This window comes from Cupressus sempervirens, chromosome 11 (assembly GCF_028749045.1).
Source record: "Cupressus sempervirens isolate cs-2001-9-10 chromosome 11, ASM2874904v1, whole genome shotgun sequence".
Lineage (NCBI taxonomy): Eukaryota > Viridiplantae > Streptophyta > Pinopsida > Cupressales > Cupressaceae > Cupressus > Cupressus sempervirens.
Window position 1 is genome coordinate 541,059,984 of NC_143128.1, and position 20,922 is coordinate 541,080,905.

General features: G+C 35.7%; 1 protein-coding gene across 1 annotated transcript in view; it reads right to left on the minus strand.

The window, feature by feature from the left end:
- Positions 1-329: 329 nt before the first annotated feature.
- LOC149530771 (transportin 1) overlaps positions 330-20,922 on the minus strand; it is a 74,716-nt gene continuing 54,123 nt past the window's right edge. The window contains exons 15-29 of the mRNA XM_089808586.1: positions 13,432-13,557; positions 13,240-13,314; positions 12,553-12,624; positions 10,123-10,233; positions 7,214-7,297; positions 6,856-6,963; positions 6,397-6,498; positions 6,199-6,261; positions 5,971-6,045; positions 5,760-5,831; positions 5,515-5,639; positions 1,761-1,812; positions 1,601-1,669; positions 1,436-1,495; positions 330-1,294 (exon numbers count right to left, since the gene is read on the minus strand). Of these exons, the coding sequence (XP_089664712.1) occupies positions 1,214-1,294; positions 1,436-1,495; positions 1,601-1,669; positions 1,761-1,812; positions 5,515-5,639; positions 5,760-5,831; positions 5,971-6,045; positions 6,199-6,261; positions 6,397-6,498; positions 6,856-6,963; positions 7,214-7,297; positions 10,123-10,233; positions 12,553-12,624; positions 13,240-13,314; positions 13,432-13,557 (1,275 nt within the window). The 3' untranslated portion in view covers positions 330-1,213. The remainder of the gene's footprint in view (positions 1,295-1,435; positions 1,496-1,600; positions 1,670-1,760; positions 1,813-5,514; positions 5,640-5,759; positions 5,832-5,970; positions 6,046-6,198; positions 6,262-6,396; positions 6,499-6,855; positions 6,964-7,213; positions 7,298-10,122; positions 10,234-12,552; positions 12,625-13,239; positions 13,315-13,431; positions 13,558-20,922) is intronic.

Sequence of the window (20,922 nt, forward strand, 5' to 3'; positions counted from 1 at the left end):
ATACTTTAAGTACTTGTGCATTCACCAAATGCTTAAGACACCTATTTGGTATGAAAAAATTTCACAATCAATCTCCAGCAAGTGATGAAACTGTGTGGTTCCAACTCTTAAATAGCTTGATTGGATGTTTGTCCAGTATAACATATTGATTGTAGCCACCTTTATTTATATCCAGGAATATTTTTTGGTGATTGTGATTTCATGGAAGCAGAGTTGCATGCAAATTTAAGATTGAACACTAAAAGATAAGCCAAGCCAATCCTATCCAAACCAAAATAAGGAATTGGCAGTACATAAGCCTCCTTTATCAAACACAACTATAATCTCAGTGAAGCAAAAATCTATCCTTATTCATTTATGATTTTCTCCATGTCACAACAGCTCACAACAGCTGAGAACAAATCAATTCGTATTAAAATTGAGCTCCTGGAAATTGGGTAAAATCACACATCTTTGTGTACATCCAACAATCATCCCTCCTATGCACATCTCAACTCTACTAATGTTCTTAGTACAATGCATTCTCTTTAATGACAAGGCACAGATAACCAGTAGCTCGTGGTATAATAAATAGAGATGCACAAAATTACAAAAATGCTTACATCAGAAAGCATCTGTTAGTGCTATTCTTGCACATGGTCAGAATACAATGAAAATTTTATCCTGAAGCACTTTGTAAACACATATTGATCGCATACACTCGTAGTCCCTCTAACTATTCTAATGGTATATCTCTTTGGGCACCTCCAACATACACAGAAAACATGCAGAACTTTGTGTGCTGCCTCAAAACCTTGTACCTGTGCATTTATGATGAGATGCCATGCTGCCCGAGCTTCAATAATAGCTCTGCTGGGAACACTAAAAGGAAGGATATGTTGGGTGGCCAACAATAAAAGAATGGCAGACAGATTCAAATACTGGAATGAAGAGCTTTACACATCTGACTCAAAACAAGCTCTGCAAGGGCTGCAAGGAACATCCACCGCCACATAGCAGTTGCACATAGATAGTACCCCACACCCAAGAACTACATACCAGGGTGCTACAACAGGATATTTCACGGGGCAATGCAGTTGAACACATAAGCTCTTGAAGATCCACTAATACAGTGCGGTGAAGGACACACAAGAATATGTTAGACCACATAACAAATTCCTAACAAGAACAATGACAATTAGAATAGCACCACAACATCTGCTGAACAAACATTCTAGACGCCATATTTCAGCAACCTCTCTTTTACTGGTGGCTCAAGGGCACCCATGCATTGGTCCCATGTTGTTCCAAGCATCTGTTCCAGAACAAAGAAAGGTCTCCCATCTCAGATAGTGAGCTCACTAAGTGAACAAATAAAACTAGCAAACAAGAACTAAGTGAACCATATTCTACAGAGTTGAAACAGGTAATAGTATATAAGTGTTACAAGATTCACCTGCTTATAACCATGAAGAACATGGCATATTTCATTGTGCAGATCCTCACTACGTATTTCCTGAATGTAGACAACAATTCAGTAGCAAGGTTTTGAATTCTAAATTTAAATAAATTATATAACACTCAGATGATCAGAGGAAATGCTGTTGAGGCAGTTACTTACATGCCAGCTTGCAATGGCTTGACACATGTGAACAAGAGAGCTCAAAGCACCAGGAGGATTTGATATCACCTGTACATTTCATGAGTTAAGTTAAAAAATGAAAAAGGCTGTAGTTAGGGCATCATATCAATGTGTTTTATGACACTCATTTAATGCATACCATAGCACACAGGCCTCGAAATGCATCCTCTTTCTCAATGTCATCACGAATCCTGTATGTTACCATCACTGATATTAATTTTGGGTTTTTCCTCAAAAACAGACAATAGATTTTCAATTTTCCAACATATTTAATATGCAGAAAATATACTAAAACCAATTAATAAAGCAAATATAATAGTCAAAAACTTGCCAAATCGAAAGTTCTCTTCAAAGCAATCTTCTATACCAAGCGGGTGCTGGATAAGGGGATTTCCAACCTATTACATTCTATAAGTTATAAATTGCTATAAACAGGGTTCCTACCCTAAGAAGAAAAGACGATCCATTTAAATCTGCTTACAAATTTTCCAAATGCTTAAAGCATCTAGAATCTCCTAACAATGTGATCTTGCTACTAATATTGTTAAACAAATACAGGAGTAGGTAGGTTAACATTGGACACTAAATATAGTTAGTTCATTCATAGAAATTTTACGGCTATTCCTCTGCATAGATCATGTATTGTTCCCAACAGCAGCCTTGACCAAAGGAAATACAGATTCACATCAGTATAGAGTCCAACATAGGAAAACTGATTGTGCAGCAATGCTCACACATCATGTGTATCCTAATGCATGAGTCCAGTTAACTAGAAAAGGAGGATAAAGCAGCACCAAAGCAGCTAATGCATCCCACAAACTCCCAATTCAATTGCCAGCACAATCCACAATTAAAATTAAGATTGCATCTCTGAGTGTAAGAGGAAGTGTAAAATCTTTAAAAAAGAGAACTTCGAACATTATTACATCATCATAAAGCTAATACTTCTGTGATCCATACTTCATCAACCATTAATAAATTAAGATCCATGCTTCCTTTATCCTTCTCTGATCCATACATCATTATCCATACTTCTCTAGTTGGACATTACCAAATTTATCTTATCTTATCATCCATATCTGTTGAACTCACTCTGCTTATTTGACCAATGATATGCTCTACGCATGTTTCCACTTGCTCAGAAGGCGGGAAAACAAGGCACAAAATGTGTGCATGATAATCTGCAGGCAATAGAATACAAGGTCCTGGAGTGGTCAGAACAAAACCTTTCCAACAGTGAATGACCATAAATGAGAAGCTCAATTGACTCAAGCCCATCATATACCATTGGTGCATGATCTAAGATTAGGCACATTTGGCTACGGTCAAATTGACTATATCATTCAGCAGAAATATTATAAAGCAAGAACATTCTGCTCCAGTTAATTTGTGGACAGCAGCTATGACTGAATAGGACAAACAAGTAATCATCTTTACTGGGGGGCTGATTATCCTTTTACTGTTTCTCAAGCATCTAATCAAACATTATAAACACAATTGAAAAATGTGTATCAATACTTCAAGTTGTGGAAGATCCACAATATGGGGCTCTATAAGATCTACAAGATCATCTGACAGGGATGAACTGCTTGCTTACATATAACTCAGTGGAGAAGGGCCACTCTATTAATTAAAGCATCTTATCAATCACCGCTCTGAACAACAGAAATGTCAAATTGTCAGAAGCCTGAAACAATACGAGACCAACATATATATTTAGCAAATATTTTAAAGTCGATTTGTTAAATTGTCAAATGTGGGTGCAATGGGATAACAAAGTGATAAATTCGAATTTTTTGATAACTTCAGGGCTATTGAACCATCGGAGTTAGATTTGCCATTGAGTGGAGATCACAGTACATCACTATAACTAAATGGAGGTGGAATTTTAGCAGGTGTTCCATATTGAGGATAAGATGTAGGCATGTGTGAAGCCCACAATCAGTCCAAGTAACAATGGCGGTACTCTTTGGAGTTCGATCCTTCTGGACACTTCAATTTTGTTTAAAATGGCACTCTTCTACCATTTTTGTACACCTGTGACTTTCGAACAAAGTTGTGATGACTGTTGAGTTCAAGGCAAGGCGACATGGAAGCCAACTTTTCCTTGCAGACTTCAGGGCAGATTCCAGCATTTAAAGGGCTGGTCACTGTTAAATGCCTCCACAACGTGTTCAAGATTGATGAGGATGAATTCTGGCAGGCGGTGGTGTTGATCTTTGGGGAGGATTTCTTGGATCATGATTGGAGGCCGCGCTCGAATCTGGATATCTCTTCTCTGTTTTTGCCTTTGGTTTTAATGGTGGCTGAAAGGAAGGAGATTTTGTGGGTGGCTAGAGAATGCTTTGAGCTGAAATGGGCAGAGGGCTTGGAAGGCATTGTTAATAAAGCAAATCTTTGCATGGGGCTGCATATGCGCCAAGACCCGTGGTGGTTCATAGGCACTGGCAATGGCGAGCTCCAAACCCCTGTTGGTTTGGTCCTCTGCTGTACCAGCGGAAGTACATTTGCTTTTTGTTTGAATGGGGTGGTGGAAGCTTGTGAAGTTCTTGGAATCTCGTGCACAGGCCCATGCTTAGGGGGTGGCTGAGTCCAAGTGGAGGAAGGAGACTCCTATTAAATCTTCGACCCCAATCGGAGATGGCAGGCATCCATTGATTCAACGCCAGCTCCCTGTGAACCAGCATTGAAGATGTGCGGTGGGGAGAGGAGGTACTGTGTCTGGCAGGAGTGGTGTTGTGGCAGGGAATGATGTTTCTTTGTCAGAGGACTATGGTGGTGAGTTTGGTGGAGGGCTGTGAGATGTGGAGCACCAGCTTCTGGTTTGGGAGGTGGTGATGGCATCCCTAATTTCTCCCCTGAGCAGGATGCGGATTGGTTCAAGTAATTTGGATGACACGTTGTAAGGGGTTTTGATTTTGGTGGGATAGGAATGTTTCTGTTTTATCTCTCTGCAATATATGGGCTATGGTTGGGTAGTGTTGTTTTAGGAGTGTCTGATGGTTCCTTTTTTATTTTCTATTTTCTATTAATAAAAAGCATGCATTACCAATCAAAAAAGAAGATTTGATAATCAAATGAAGCAACTGGAACATTGAGTCGATACGGATACTGTGGACACAGAGACTGGAAACTAACTCAGATATCTTATATATCTATCTGAAACACACCAATAGATATCCATACATCACACCCACATATATTTAAGATCAGAAGAAGAGGAGCATTTCAAATTTTTTAAAGGCATATTCTTGGTCACAAAAAGAAAAAGAAATTTCACATCACATAATGGTCACAATTTCCATAATAGACTAGATACAAAAAGAAAAACTACATGGTCACATCACATGTTGATATGCAGTGAGCCTATCTCTGCAGAAAACCCATCACTGGCTCCCTCAATAGCAGTGTTTACGTTTGCACATACATGAAGTGTATCCTAGTAGAAAATAATAATTACCCTCAGAGAAAAACACCACTCTCACATGAATTGTTCTATCCCATCTCAGGAGAAACCCGTCCCAACATCCCTGGGGTTATAGCACTGTTATTTCCAAAAGTGTTTCATGTTCACACACGGATCATATCCTCAGAAAATTAAGTGATTTACACCTGACGAGCAATACATCATATTCACATGAAATGTTCCATCCCATCTCTGCAGAAAATCATCCCAGTCTCCCTAGAAGTGACTCTCGCAAAATTATACCTATTCATGTCTACTACGTATATTGTGTTTTCACTCTATGTTCATCCACTCCAACAAAATAAGTCAAAACTTTCCACGACAGAAATAAGTATTGCATTTTTCATTTTGAGATATAGATGGATGGTTATAACTTATAGATAAAGATAACGATTTTAGATATCCTTGTGACAAATAATAGACTTACGTGCGAAGCGCAAAACACCATGGCCGCATGAAATGCTCCATATGCAGTGAAACTATATCTGGGCAAACCCATCCCAGCCTGCCTAGAGTTATAGCACTGTTTTCTAGAAGTGATTTATTCAACCCCTGTAAAATCAAACACATAAAAGAACTCAGCCAATTCAATAGATTAAAAAACAGTGGGTACAAATTTGAAAGTGAGAACAGCATCAAGATCCCGTTGTATAGATACAGTTGAACTTGTACCTCAGTATTAGAGAGGATTGGAACAAGACAGGATATAATACTCATTGCAATGGGTGATATCTCCTGTCGAACCTGAAAAAAGTTCAGGTATCAGAATTTGAAATAAGACACACAAAGGATACTTCATTTCTACCAATTAAACAGTGAGTAAATTTCATTTACTTATTCTTGATATAAGTAAACAATTAAGTGATTTGTATAGAAAAACAACCTTTACAGCAATTTCCCCAATAGCCCAGCAAGCATTATTTGCAACAGAGACATTTTCCTTCACCTCTGCTGGTTGCTGAGAAATTCATAAAAATAACATTATATAACTAAATGATCAATTATTTTTTAACATTATATATCAACATCTCTATTTTCATAAAAGGAGACAAAGAAGAAGTTAACAATACAGAGAATGGCCCTTAAAGAAAGAAAGGTACTGAACGGTTACCAGTTGCTTTGCGGCAGCATTCAGGAAATCAGCCAGATTTGGTTGCAAATGCACCGCACAGACCTGTTCAAAAAATGAAAAAGCAAACACAATACAAAGCAACTTAGATCAGATAAGATTCTCTTTACTTTGAATTTTGAATAAACCATAATGCACAGCAACATAAATTCCATATACAGATTTGATAAGGTTACTTGCTTTTGCAAGGTCACCAAGTAGTGCAAGGGCACTTTGACGAACATCAGCAGCCTCGTCTCCACAACATTGTAGAAGTAGATTTCTTAAATCACTCCTTGCAACCTGCAAAAGGATTGATTAATTAAGACTGGTGAATACAAGTTATGAGAAAATAGATTACCGAACTGATCCAGTTGGGCACCTCGTACCAAAATCTAAATGCCTCTGACCTTTCAAATTATTAGCCACTTAATTATTCAAATAAACCAGAACCCAGTAACATAAAGTGGAGATCATATTGAGAATAACAGGAGTGCTTGAAGGCAAGCTAAATATCTCAGACAAAAGACAATAACATAAACAAGACAAATCATAAAAGAAATATGTGTAACATAATGTGATAACTATAGAACATTGACTGATAACACTGGATGAATGCCGCCAACAATTCATGTTAAGATTACAAGATTGATAACAAACCAGACTTTCAATTCCACTTCCAAGGCCTTCAGCAAGCCCGGACAGCAAGTCCAGCGAGCAAACAATGAACTCCTTATCATATGGAACACCTGCCTTTATAGGATCAACCTGAGTCACAGAAAATGAGACGATTGAATCAACAGATTTTCGGAGAAATGGTTGGGATATGATAAGGTTGTAAAATATATTCTGAAGTTTACCAAGAGCTCTCAAAATGGTGGTGCATTCAACTTTAAGCACTATGTCTACGCATAACCATCATTTTTAAATTGATTGCTCATAACGACTCCTACTACATGGAATACAACATTCAGAAAGAGCGAAAAAAACAGTGGATATTTTGAAATAAAAAACTCACCTTTGCAATTTGTTGGATTCGTATCAGGTTGATACATCTCACAAATACAGGTTCAGCATACTGAGTAAACCCAGGACCCAATGCCTGCACAGTTCAGAAAAAATCTTAAAGAACATTAATTAGACAATATGAGAAATGCCTTAGAAATTTAAAATTTCATTAAATTAAAAAATTTAACTGAAAAGCTCTAACAAAATATAAGAAAAAGGCTGACAAAGATAGAGCACAGAAAATCAACCATAATAAATTACAAAGCCTTGATGAGAAATGCAGATATGAAAAGAGCGATAGACATGACAGTTGTTTTTGGCTCACTTAAGACTCATTGTGCACAGGAGTGCATACCTTCAATTGTGTCATTCTCTTTAAAAGTTAAACGGTCAAATGAATTTAATCAACAGCAGGGTTAAAAAAGAGCAATAACAAAAACATAAGGCTGTAAACCTTTAAAACACAATTAAAACAATCATGCAAAGCAACAGCCTGACTTAGTCAGAAAAGTCAAATGATCTATGTCTAACACTGACAGCTGATTGCAGCAGTTGACATTCATCATAGCATGCTAACAAGTTCTAAAGAGATCCATAATCCCTACAGATGATGAGAATTGTGGCTACAAAATGACACATTAAGTTTCTACAACTTTGATTACTTCCAAGTTCCAATGAAAGATCTGTTATCACATAAAATAGAAGCTTTGCAATGATATTTGACCTGCAAAACCCCAAGTCCACAAGGAAAGATTCAAATGACAGTTGCCATTAACTACCCAACCATCTTTATCATCAACTGTACAAGAATATAAATATGATTCAAATACTGCTCCTGTACAGCTTGGCTACTGTATGAGACAAACTTTATCCATGTTCTTCAATACTTGTTTACCATTCTCATGAATATTGCATTAAGTCAAATGCATTACAGGCCATTACTTCTACTTTAACTAAGTATCGTGCATTTATAGCAAACAAAAATTTGCACCTCCTTAGGCTTTAAACTTGCATCCTTAGACCTTTCTTAACAGAACCCAATGGAAAAAACTAAGGATGATCATAGTTTGCCAACCAAACTTCTGAGCAATACGATCATCAATCTTGCAATGCAGATAATAAATGTTTGAATATTTTCATCCTCTACAATAACAATGCGGTCTTTCCTTTGTCAAGCAAGTAAATTGCACTGCAAAAATAGTCATTCATTCATATGAGATGCACTTACAATTCATCTTCAAGATGAATGTTTGACTTCTACAAGAAAATAAAAGATCATTATATTATAATCTAGCCCTATATGCATAATATTACATGCTTACCAACCATAGGGGTTACAGTGAGACCAGAAATGCCTCTGATTTTTTTAAATTTCACTCTTTCAAGCACTTTGGTTATTATATTTCTTTACAGTTGGAACCAATATCAATTTGACATTGTCGTCATTCAGAAAAGTGTCGAGTCAAAAATGGAATAGTTAATGTGCTTGGTTCAATCATGAAATACTTTATTTCTTGTCATTTTGTCTGCAGGAAATGTTGTCATTCATGAGGGATTTTTATAAAAATAAAAATATAGAAAACTTTTTTTTTTGGCAGGCCCTCAAGAATCATTATGAACCCCAATACTTCCTTAGTTATCTCTAAAGCTACCATATATTCTACTTCTACTGAAGAAAGAGTTAGCAGTGACACTAGCCAATTTGAATTCCAAGCAATGAGTGTTGACCAATATTCATGGAGAAACTTGATGGGGCTTCCCATTTTCAAACTCACTAGCCTGAATCTGATCATCCAACTTGTCAAAGAAAAAAAAAAGTGTTGGGAGGACTATTACGAAATAGAGACAAAATAAGTATTATCTAAACAAATCAATGACCTATCAACATTACTATTCAGTTGCTAATCTGAAAACAAACACTAAATGGATGATCATGGATACTGAAGACTAACAATTATAATATCCTGTGATTATAATTGAATGGGAAAGGCATGAGTTTGAAAAGACACAACGAATGGATGTGATCCATTCATCATGCCAGTATAAGACCATGAGGATATCGGTTTCCAGAATCATTGATTAATACAAAACAAAAGACATTGTAGTCTGCGGTTCAAAGACATTGCAGAGGATAAAAAGGTCACAGATAAAAATTTTAAATTTTCTCTTCCTAATATGATAATATCTAAACTGGCCTCAATGACACCTTCATAATGCACCATCCAATCAAGATACTAAAATAAGAGAAATATTTGTTCTCTAAATAAAAACCATAAGAAGCTTTAAGAAAACAGTTAACACAATAGAAGAAAGAAACAGAGGAGATAACAGAAACCAGAATCCCACTAATTAATGCACATTTAGCTGTCAAGATAATAGATGGCACCATTAGAAGAACTTCATTTAACTGGATCAATGCTTCATCTTAATCAGTTTAATTAGTTTAGAAATAAATTAGATAACATGTAAAGTTTGTCAGAGTATAAGTAAAAAAATCAACCCATTGAAATCATAGTTCACATTAAAACACCAAAAACTAACACACGTCTTCTTTGCAAACACGTAAGATTTGTTTTCACCATTTTTCTTATAATAATACAAATATGTGTACTTAAACAGAAATCATAATCAGATGATAAGAAACAAGCCCCAGAAGCCCCAATATTGATTTCTGCATGCAGACAAAGCTTCCCACATGAACAAATGATATATACAAACCCATTATTCTCTTATCTGGATATTTAATCTTCGAAGACGTTCAAATAGTCATCTCATCCCTTAAATGCAAAAATATAATAGGATTTACCAATCAAAATATACTCAAACTAATAATTCTGTGATGACATCACTAAATTGGGGTGGGGAAGTCAATAGAAGAAAACCACACGTTATATGTTCCACAAACATGCAGAAGTATACCTGTGCTATTGATGTGAAACATTCAAGCAACGGAAAAAGATCCCTGTCTGAATCTGAGTGTTGTTGCCATTTGGCAATCAGTGGAGGCATCAAAATCTCAAGATATTTTGCCTGTACAAAACCAGAACACAGTGTTTTTTAACAATCACCTAATCGTACAAATGAGAGATTAGTACTCAAGCAAAAGTTTAAACATATCATTATAATATTATTGACAATCTCAAACACTAAAATCACAGGCATGAAAGAATTTAAATCTTCTAGTTTGTATGTAAGGGTTCTTGCAAGAACCAATTCCAGGTCAACAGTAACAAATCTAAGTGTCTAAATATTGATCTTTGCTTGAAGATTACAATTAGCAATTATCACCAGAGGTTAAAAGTTTTCAAACGAAAAAAAGTTCTAATTTACCAGTAAGTTTTGTCGAATTCTATAAAGACTAAAGCATACCTTCACTTTAAGCAAGAACAAAACTTGGAATATGAAATCTAAATAAGTAATGCATATCATTCACCTATTCAAACAATAATACAACATTATTACTTAAATAATGCAACTTTATAAAACAATTCAAACGTCAGTATAGAAGTGAACATTATTATTGTTTTCAAGTTTCAACCTGTCATTGATGTTTAGTTATAAAAAAAAATTGAATCCACAATCAACATCCTCAATTTATCTTACTTCATCTTTTCTCTAAAATATTTAAGTTCCATAACTGTGGATTCAACCTACTACAAGCTTACTGAAAGTACAGAAAACATATGAACAACCCATAAAGTGAGTGAAGAATGGAAAATAGACAAACTGCTTTTAAAAGCCAGTGAACTAGCTATAAAGTAACTGCAAGAGATCCACTTCCTTTTGTGAAAATCAAAACAATACAGTTTTCTAATCACATCAAATACGATCTATCTCATATGTGAGCCTTAGTGCATATTCTCACATGATTAAGGACTTAAGATCAATACCTACGATAAATGTAAACAGTCAATGAACAATAGTAGTAATTGTGTAAACTGACGGTAAATTTCAATCCTCATAAGCTTTGATCAATCTCTGCTAAATGGTATCTCTCCTATATAGAGAAGATACCATTGGATTCAGAGTCAGCATAGGAATTACACTAGTGGGCTAGTCTTTGAATTTAGTGGTGGGTGTCATAGCAAAATCTTGATACTTCATGTAATCCAATTTATGACTTTCAGCCAACTTGCTATGTCAAGAATGTGGATCATTAGAAAATCGCTTACAATTTGATAGATTCCAGGAGAAAGCTAAGACAAATAGAAGCATCTCAAAACTCTTAATAACCTTCTTGTCTGCGTCCTCCTTCTATGATCTCATGAAACTCCTTGATGCACATCAGTTGATAGCATGATTTCTTATTGACTTCAAAGAACAGAGTCCAGACTATGAAGTAAGCATATTTTTTCTTCACTATACTGAACAAAGCATTTTTCTTCATTGTGACGAACAGATCTTCTATAAGCCCATATCTTTTGCCAGGTCTGCACTTTGAGCATATGCATCCATACTGGTGCCATATTTCACAGTTCACTTATTTCTTTTGATATGAATAGGAAACAAATATACTTCCAAATCAATGCATTCCCGTACCCAGCTGAAAATCTTGAGTCTTTTATAACCGGATTTTTTATTTAAAAAAGCCAGTTATATAATGAAGCCAGAAGTGAGTTAAAAAAATATGTGATGGAGATCCCCATTTACAAAAATTCACCATCACTACTGAAAGAAAATGATAATAATTACTGCACAGAATGTTATGCAACCACTCTTTAAAATAGCAAGTTAGTGACCCTAATTATTTCCCAAGGTTTGTGGTACTTAACAAAAAATATATGCATTTGAAGTTAACATAGCCAACAAGCATGTACGTGGCATGTACGTCAGATGTTCACATGCCTGAATTATTTCCAAAGGTTCCAGGTACTTTATGAAAATACATTTATTTATGATGAATACAGCTGGCTAGCGTGTACATCAGATGTTCCCATAGTTGCACAGAATTCTTGAAAAGACAATAAACCATCTAGTATTCTTGGAAAAATCTTAACAAAAAATACATGCATTTGAAGTTAACATAGCCAACAAGCATGTACGTAGCATGTACGTCAGATGTTCACATGCCTGAATTATTTCCAAAGGTTCCAGGTACTTTATGAAAATACATTTATTTATGATGAATACAGCTGGCTAGCGTGCACATCAGATGTTCCCATAGTTGCACAGAATTCTTGAAAAGACAATAAACCATCTAGTATTCTTGGAAAAATGAAGTATATAGAAATTAGATACTTCCTATCTATGCGGCATCAAATTGCAGAAGATTTTACTATAGTTCCATCACAGAAAAAAGAAACAAAATATGCACTTCATTGGGAGGGATATATGTGTCTATAGAAGAACCTGATTGAGTTCTCCCCCAACAGCATCTGCAAGTGTACCAATCGCATCATAGACAATACGAAGATTTCGCCTCTGCAGACAAACAGCGAAGCAACAGAAATTTATTTCCTGCTATACTGTGATTGATATTAAGACACTCTTACAGAATATAAACAAAATAGAATTAGCTGTGCATGTTAGTTTTTAACAATACAAACTGTGTTGTTAGGTGGCAGATTAAGACATGTAAAGGACACAACCTTAACCACAATAGGGACAATTAAAAATCATTAACCAACCAATCATTCATGCATCTAGCAAAGAGAGATTGCACCAAATATCCAGCATATGGCTTCCAGTATAATTGGAATTTTAAAACTATAGAACTGTATATATAACTAGGAAAGTTTTGAAGCTCTTTTAGTTAAATATATGCATTTTGCAAGGTCCAAAATCAAACAGAAAAATTACCTCAATTTTTAGTTATTCTGGCAATCAAACCTTTGCACGTATGCCATATAAGAAAACAAATTGAATTGCATATTGTTTTCATAATGAAGATGACCATCATTCATAAATCCAATTTTCCAAAATTTATTTGATTTTAGGACTGGAGGAAGAGGGGCATCAACTAGAGGACAGTATTCAAAATTGACTGACAAGGCATTCAAAAGTAGAAAAAGGAAGTAGGAACAAAATGATATAGACCTGGTATTTAGCGAAGGCACACAAAAGGTGCTGTAAAATAAGCTCCAGATGTGGAGCCAACTCTCCTGCTGCCTCCTGTTCAGATTAAGCATGGATAAAATCTTGTTTAAAAAACTAATTACTATATACTACTTAACAATATTAAATATCCCATATCACACGATCTTCTGTTCAAAAAGAGAGGAGACGTACCTCTTCAAGGGTAGCAAAGGCAGAGCAAGCAGCCTCCTGAACTCTCTTGTTGCTGTCTAAAATTCGTCTAAGAAGACCAGTAAGTACCTTATCAAATTGTCCATGCCCTTCTGGATGACCTGCGGCCTATAAAAACAAAACATAGAACAAACAATCATTCAAGAGTGCTTCAACGTTTTATCATCTTGGCAAAAAAAAATGTATAGATATCAGATTGTTTAAAGAGCATTCTCATCCATCTAATGACTTTTATTACATACAAAACCATCCTCAACCAACTTTGATTTCTAGCAAAGAAATCATGAAATGGTGAATAAATTACAGAGAAGAATTAAGTGTTTCCTACCAGTGAACTTTTATTTTCCTTTAATCACATTTTTTACTACTAGAAGATTGTATGCAATAACGTATTCATTTGAAATGCTTATCTGGAAAAGTAATCCAGCCTACTTGCATGGGGCTGCAAAGTTGATCATGCCATACAATTTAATTTAATGGAATGCTTATGAATGGTTGATGCAGTATCTCCATATAAAAGCTAAAGTTGAATAAAACTGAAATAAGAGGTTTCTTGATGCCTTACTTCATTCCGTCTGTTTGATTGAGTAATGTCATCAAAGTTTTAAACTCATTTAGAACTTATATAGAAAAACCTAAAAAAATTATAAGCTTCGTTGTCTGGAACGACTATGTGCTATATGAAACATTCCAGTAAGGTTGCAGTCCTTGACTAAGAGATGAAAACTTCAAACACATTAGACATGTGAACAGAAAACGTAAGCATTACAGTAAAATCAAGGAATCTTATAACTGATATCAATAGACTTAACAAATAACAAATATATGATCTCATACTGAAGTTGGAGCTACAGATAAAATAAATTTGTCTTCTCAGTAATCATACACAGAGAATATAGAATTCAGATTGCCCCGTATACATATGTAAGAAGCAGGTCTCTAAGCAAACAATAATCAGATACACAATTGACCTTGACTCATTCTAATCATGCACACAAATTCATAGATAAACAGACGCATACCATTTGATTGCTCCTTGCCACTTGTAAATATTGAGTCTAGGAATCTGAAATCCATAATTCTCTCATCCCCACTCATGTCACCTATTGTATTATCACCTTCGTACAGGTGCTAACAATGTTGGTATCTTACAAGGGTGTTGAACCTCCTTCCAGCTACCAGACCAGCGAATCAGTGTAGATTATGCAAGTTGCCAATAATATTTAGTCTGTCTGAAAACAAACTTCCCGAGGTTGCTACTATCATGGACATGCAGCTACTCCTTCCCTTGCTTGCGTAAGATGTTGATGTTTGTTACTTAAAGCTCGAATGCTAATGCATCGTCTTAAATGGATACACTTCCTTTGTAAGACCTTTGAGCCCTCTCCTAGGCCCATGAATGCACTTATGCTCTTACTGCTCCCTGTTCTTGAGTTTCTGCCCATTTCCAGCTATTCTTTTTGTGTCCTCGAGATCTCGATGTGCATCCCGTGGTCCAGAATCCTCAGGGTAAGGGTCAAGGTTGTCCCTACCACGCAGGTAAGGAATGACCTCTTCCCTGACCTTTGGTAAGAGATGGGGTCATCCCTTAACTAAGGCATTTTGCCTCAGATCACAGGCCCAATTCAAGGGTTTCAATTTGTCTCCTGCATTGTTGAGTCGGCCCTTCTCGATTTTTATTCTGAAATCAATACAAAAGAAGGCCTTATCTCTTCATTTGGGCATCCACTACATTGTTAATAGGTGCAAGCATTCATTATTGTCCATCAAGCATTCATTTGAGAGCAAAAATCATCCAAGGCATCATCCATTCAAGAAAGCTTTGAAGGTGTTTTCAAGAGCTAAATTCTTCAAGCATCGAAGGGCATATCTACATTCATGGATCTATTTGCAATTGTGGCGACATCCTACATCATCATCATCTACACACAAGCATTGATACATCTTTGTGGACAATGGGTCTGAATCCTTCCATAGAAATTTTACAAGTGAGGTGAATACTTACATTTGTCTTGCTTTTACATACTTTATCATTTACACCAATCTTTTACCATCTCACTCTACCAATACTATTGCTCAACTTTCTTCATCCACAACCAACATTATTTATGCTGATAAAGTTGAAGAAGCCAATCATGTTGTCAAGTTGTCAACCATGTTGAACACGCCCCACCTAAACCTCATCCTCTACATATATCTCTATCTCAATCTCAACCTCAACCTCAACCTAAACTTTCCATTACCTTTGACCATGCCAAAACAATTAAGTAACTAATGATCAAACTTACACTAGCGCTAGGGTAGCTCATATTCCTTTTGATGATGGTTTAGTTGACCCTTCTACTATGGCGAATGTTATAACAGAAGAACATCTTTTCTATGATTCATCTAATGTATAAATTCAAGCTTGCAATGGTTTTCTTTATCATCCTCATGATTCTATCTCTCTTCTTATAGCACTCTATGGTAAATTGTGCATACTACTTCCATTGTTATTCCTTCTTTCCATCCATTCCAAGTTAAGCTTGGTATTCCTTGACTTTATTCTATGCAAGCTATAGCTTCTCCAATGCATAAGTGTCTTAAGTTTCCCCATGAGGGAGAAATCAACGCCATTAACCATAGTTTTTATCATCCTTCTAGGCCTCAAGACTTTGCCGACCTTGATTTCTTTGGGCCTTATGTTAATCATTCAGTACTTTTGCATCCCGATCAGGCTTTTAAAGTCCAATAGATTCGTGAAAGTCTACCTTAGCTTGATCCTAACAATTGTCTTCTTCTAATACCTCTAGTTCCTCCTTTGTCAAACTCTCCCCCTCATTCTCTTGTTGTTACCCTTCAACCTAGTGTTGTTCGTTTTGTTCTTTTGTCACAAGGAAATAGGGACCCCATGTCAATTGATCCTACCCCACCTCAAGTCTTTCAAAACCAAACGTAACCGATGTGCTCGTAATCATCATAGAAAATGCCAAGCTAAGGCCAAAGCTCGCACTCGTGTTTCCCAAAATGCTTCATCATCTCATACACCCTTGCATCTCTTTGATCATCCTATGACTGAAATTGTGGATAATAATGATGATAAAATTTGTATCTTGGATTCTATTATGATGTTATTGATACTAATAATGATATACATGCTAGTGATTCTGATGATTTATACGAGACTATTGATCTTGACCATGATTTACCACAGATGCTTTCTCAACAATTAACAATCGCTCCTAGTCCTAAACAAAGTGAACTAGCTTCTCAAAACGGTCCTTGTTTGGAACCGGCTATTGTTCCTTCTGTTGTACTTGATGTTGCTCCTCTCCAGAGTTGCCCACCTTACCTTAACATTATAGACCAAGATCAAGATGAGGAGCATGCAATACATTTGATTAGCTTCTCTTGCGCAATGGTCTTTATATGTTTGCTTGTTGTAATGTGTTTCCTGCATGATGTGCTTATATGTTTTGTCTAAATTACTTTAGATAATCCTTGTTAATTTGTTGGCGCAAGGTGATAACGGAATCAAACGTATTTTACTCGTTCTTCTATTTGAATTTTGTACCTCTCTTCTTCTATAGGTTGCTACATGTGTCGTTGCTCGTAAATGTGACTTTATGCAGTCCACTTGAGATGTTGCAACATGATAGCACCAAATTATTTTTGGTCTTCTTGATGTCCACCCAAAAAGACTCTACTACCTTTTGGGAATGATGAGATTTCATATTAGACAATATTTCACATATTATTATATGATCATTTTGACCCCAGAGTTAGTAGATCCATTTGTGCTCACTTTTTATCATGTGCTTGTTTCCCTTGATGTGTCCTTGCTTGGGGGCATTTCATAGTGGAAATATCTTTAGTGGATGCATGTACACTTCTATTAAAAGCTATTTGCTCCTATTGAGGCACTAGCAATCGCTTAAACATGGGGGTATACACTTCGGTCACATTTTGCACACACGCACTATGATCTTTTGCATATTTGGATCCCTTATTGGATTATTAAGAGTCTATAAGGCTTGATCCCTGCACAATTGGATCCCTTATAGTATTACTAACAGTTCGTAAGTCTTCATCTCTAAGTTTTTTAATCCCTCTTTGAATTATTAACAGTACTCGAGGCCCGATTCTTGCATTTCCATTTTTCAATCCCTTAAGTATATACGCATCCTTATGCCTTGATCGTCTTTGTAGATTTCCCTTTTGGTGACACAAGTCTTCGAGGGTGTATTCTTGATGGGTTGACTAGCAAGCCACACACTTTTGCTAGATTGCAAATGTTAAATATTAACTGTGATATTCATACTAGTCTGAGAAGTGCAAACCGCACCTTAATCTTCTCCCATTATATCATACGAAAGCATATATATACACTAGACTTGGCAATAGGATGGGCGGCGATGCTTGTCAGAAATTATATCTTGTACTAACTATAACAAATTGTTATGTTAGTTAAACATTTTATTATTTCCTTAATGCGTCGATTTCTACAAGTGATGTTTGGGCCGACCTAGAGACAGTCATATCCCTTTAAGGGGCATGCCCTTTGGTCTTGATATAAAGGGTAGGTGTTATTGTAGTTTGAGGACACACAATAAACATAAGTCTGCTCCCTCAAGCAATACTACCTATACGAATTTATTGCAGATATAAAACAAATTCAAATCAGAGTTAAAGGTGATAACTCCTACTTTTAGAACATTAAGAAGATCATCTTCAGCAATAGAAAAGGTATCATAAAAGTCTGAGTTTTTAGAACAGAATTTGCAGAAACCTTACATGGTATCAGAGCTCTAGCAGTCAAACCTAGGCTCTGCAAAATTAACTAATCAGACCTTATATATATCTAGCATCCATCTCCTATCTTCAATGGCATGCACACTCAGACCCGAGGACAGGTTTGATGGGAAAGAACACTTTGATGCCTCGAAATTCAAAATCATGATGATTCTTGAAGAAGATGATGTAAAACAATTTGTTGAATCAGCATCCAGACAACCTACAGTTGAACCTCATAAATCCTTATGGATTAAAGGAAATAGGAAAGCTATTCAAATCATATTAGAGGGAGTGAAAAATGATATCGTACTAATGCTAACAAAACATCAAACAACATTTGCTATGATTAATGCACTACTAAATGCATATGATGCAACTAGAGTTCTCGCACTAAAAAGGCAACTAAATCACATACAACTAAAGAAGGGAGAATCGATGAATTCTTACTTCCTAAGGGTTGTCAACCTAAGAGATGAAGTTGCAAGTATAGGAACCATCATTAGTGACACGGAACTAACACTGATAGCTATAGATGGATTACCAGATTCATGGAAAACTTTCGCACAAGGAGTAAGTGCCAGAGATAAACTTCCGACTTCAATAGACTTAAGGGAGATTGTCTTCAGTAAGAATCCAGAAAAACTAAAGAAAGGAGGGAAAATTGAAAACAAAGGATGAAGAACTTCATCTTCTTAATACAAACTCCTATAAAGGCAAGAAGAAAAGGGGAAATCAAAAGAATGACAAATCTAAGAAAGATCTATCTAAAATAAAATGCTTCAAATATGAAAAGTTTGGACACTACAAATCTAATTGCCCTGAGAATTCTAAACAACAAGTGAACTGTACAAATGTTACTTGGGAAGAACATAACTACGATCCTGAGAATCGTGTATTGCATTCGTCACTATCAAATGAAGTCTCAAGTAAAGCATGGGTGATTGATAGTGGTTCATCTAGACATATTATAGGATACAAAGAAGCACTAGACTATATCAGAAAAAGTTAATGGCGAAGTCACCATCGGTGATAATTCAGCACATTTCGTCAAAGGAATTGAAAATTGCACCTTGAAACTAAAATCAGGAAATTCTCTTCTTCTCAAAGGAGTACAGCTCTTGAAGATGATGGCCATAATGTTGTATTCATGGACAATAAAGTAATAACTTGGGCTAAGAACTCCTCAATTAAGAAAGCAAAATTGATTGGTCAGAGAAAAGGGTATTTGTATGAATTAAATTCAAAACCTAGTCGACCTATTCAAGCCTTAATTCATGAAGCTGCGGACATAAATGAAATATGGCACAGAAGGTTAGGACATCTAAATTTCATAACCTTATCAACTATGGAGAAGATGGTTACTGGTTTACCTAAACTAAATAAAGACCACTCAAGCATATGAAAAGGGTGCGCTTTGGGTAAGAAGAAAAGGGGATGAAGAACTTCATGTTCTTAATACAAACTCCTATAAAGGCAAGAAGAAAAGGGGAAATCAAAAGAATGACAAATCTAAGAAAGATTTATCTAAAATAAAATGCTTCAAATATGAAAAGTTTGGACACTACAAATCTAATTGCTCTGAGAATTCTAAACAACAAGTGAACTGTACAAATGTTACTTGGGAAGAACATAACTACGATCCTGAGAATCGTGTATTGCATTCATCACTATCAAATGTAGTCTCAAGTAAAGCATGGATGATTGATAGTGGTTCATCTAGACATATTATAGGATACAAAGAAGCACTAGACTATATCAGAAAAAGTTAATGGCGAAGTCACCATCGGTGATAATTCAGCACATTTCGTCAAAGAAATTGAAAATTGCACCTTGAAACTAAAATCAGGAAATTCTCTTCTTCTCAAAGGAGTACAAATCTTGAAGATGATGGACATAATGTTGCATTCATGGACAATAAAGTAATAACCTGGGCTACGAACTCCTCAATTAAGAAAGCAAAATTGATTGGTCAGAGAAAAGGGTATTTGTATGAATTAAATTCAAAACCTAGTCAACCTATTCAAGCCTTAATTCATGAAGCTGCGGACATAAATGAAATATGGCACAGAAGGTTAGGACATCTAAATTTCATAACCTTATCAACTATGGAGAAGATGGTTACTGGTTTACCTAAACTAAATAAAGAACACTCAAGCATATGAAAAGGGTGCGCTTTGGGTAAGAACACCAAAAGTCCATTTCATGATAGCACTAGAAAAACCAACAATGTTTTGGAATTAATCCATTCACATTTATGTGGACCTATGTCTATTCCTTCTCCTGGAGGATTCTGGTACTATATTTTGTTCATAGATGACTTCTCTAGAAAAACTTGGATTTACTTCTTAAAATGCAAAGAATCAAAAGAAATCCTAAAGAGATTTAAAGAATTTAAAACATAAACTGAAAACTTATCATGACATAAAATTAAAACTCTTAGAATTGATAATGGAGGGAAATACACCTCAAATTTGTTTAAAAGGTTTTGTAAAGAAACAGGAATTAACAGGGAGTATATCATTCCTCATAACCCAGAACAAAACAAGGTCGCAGAAAAAAAGAATAGAAGAATTATAGAAGCTGCTAGAGCTATGATATTTGATCAAAATCTAGAATATTATCTTTGGGTAGAAGCCTCTTATATTGCTGTCTATAATCAAAACAGAAGCCCTCACTCCTACCTTAGAGATAAAACTCCTG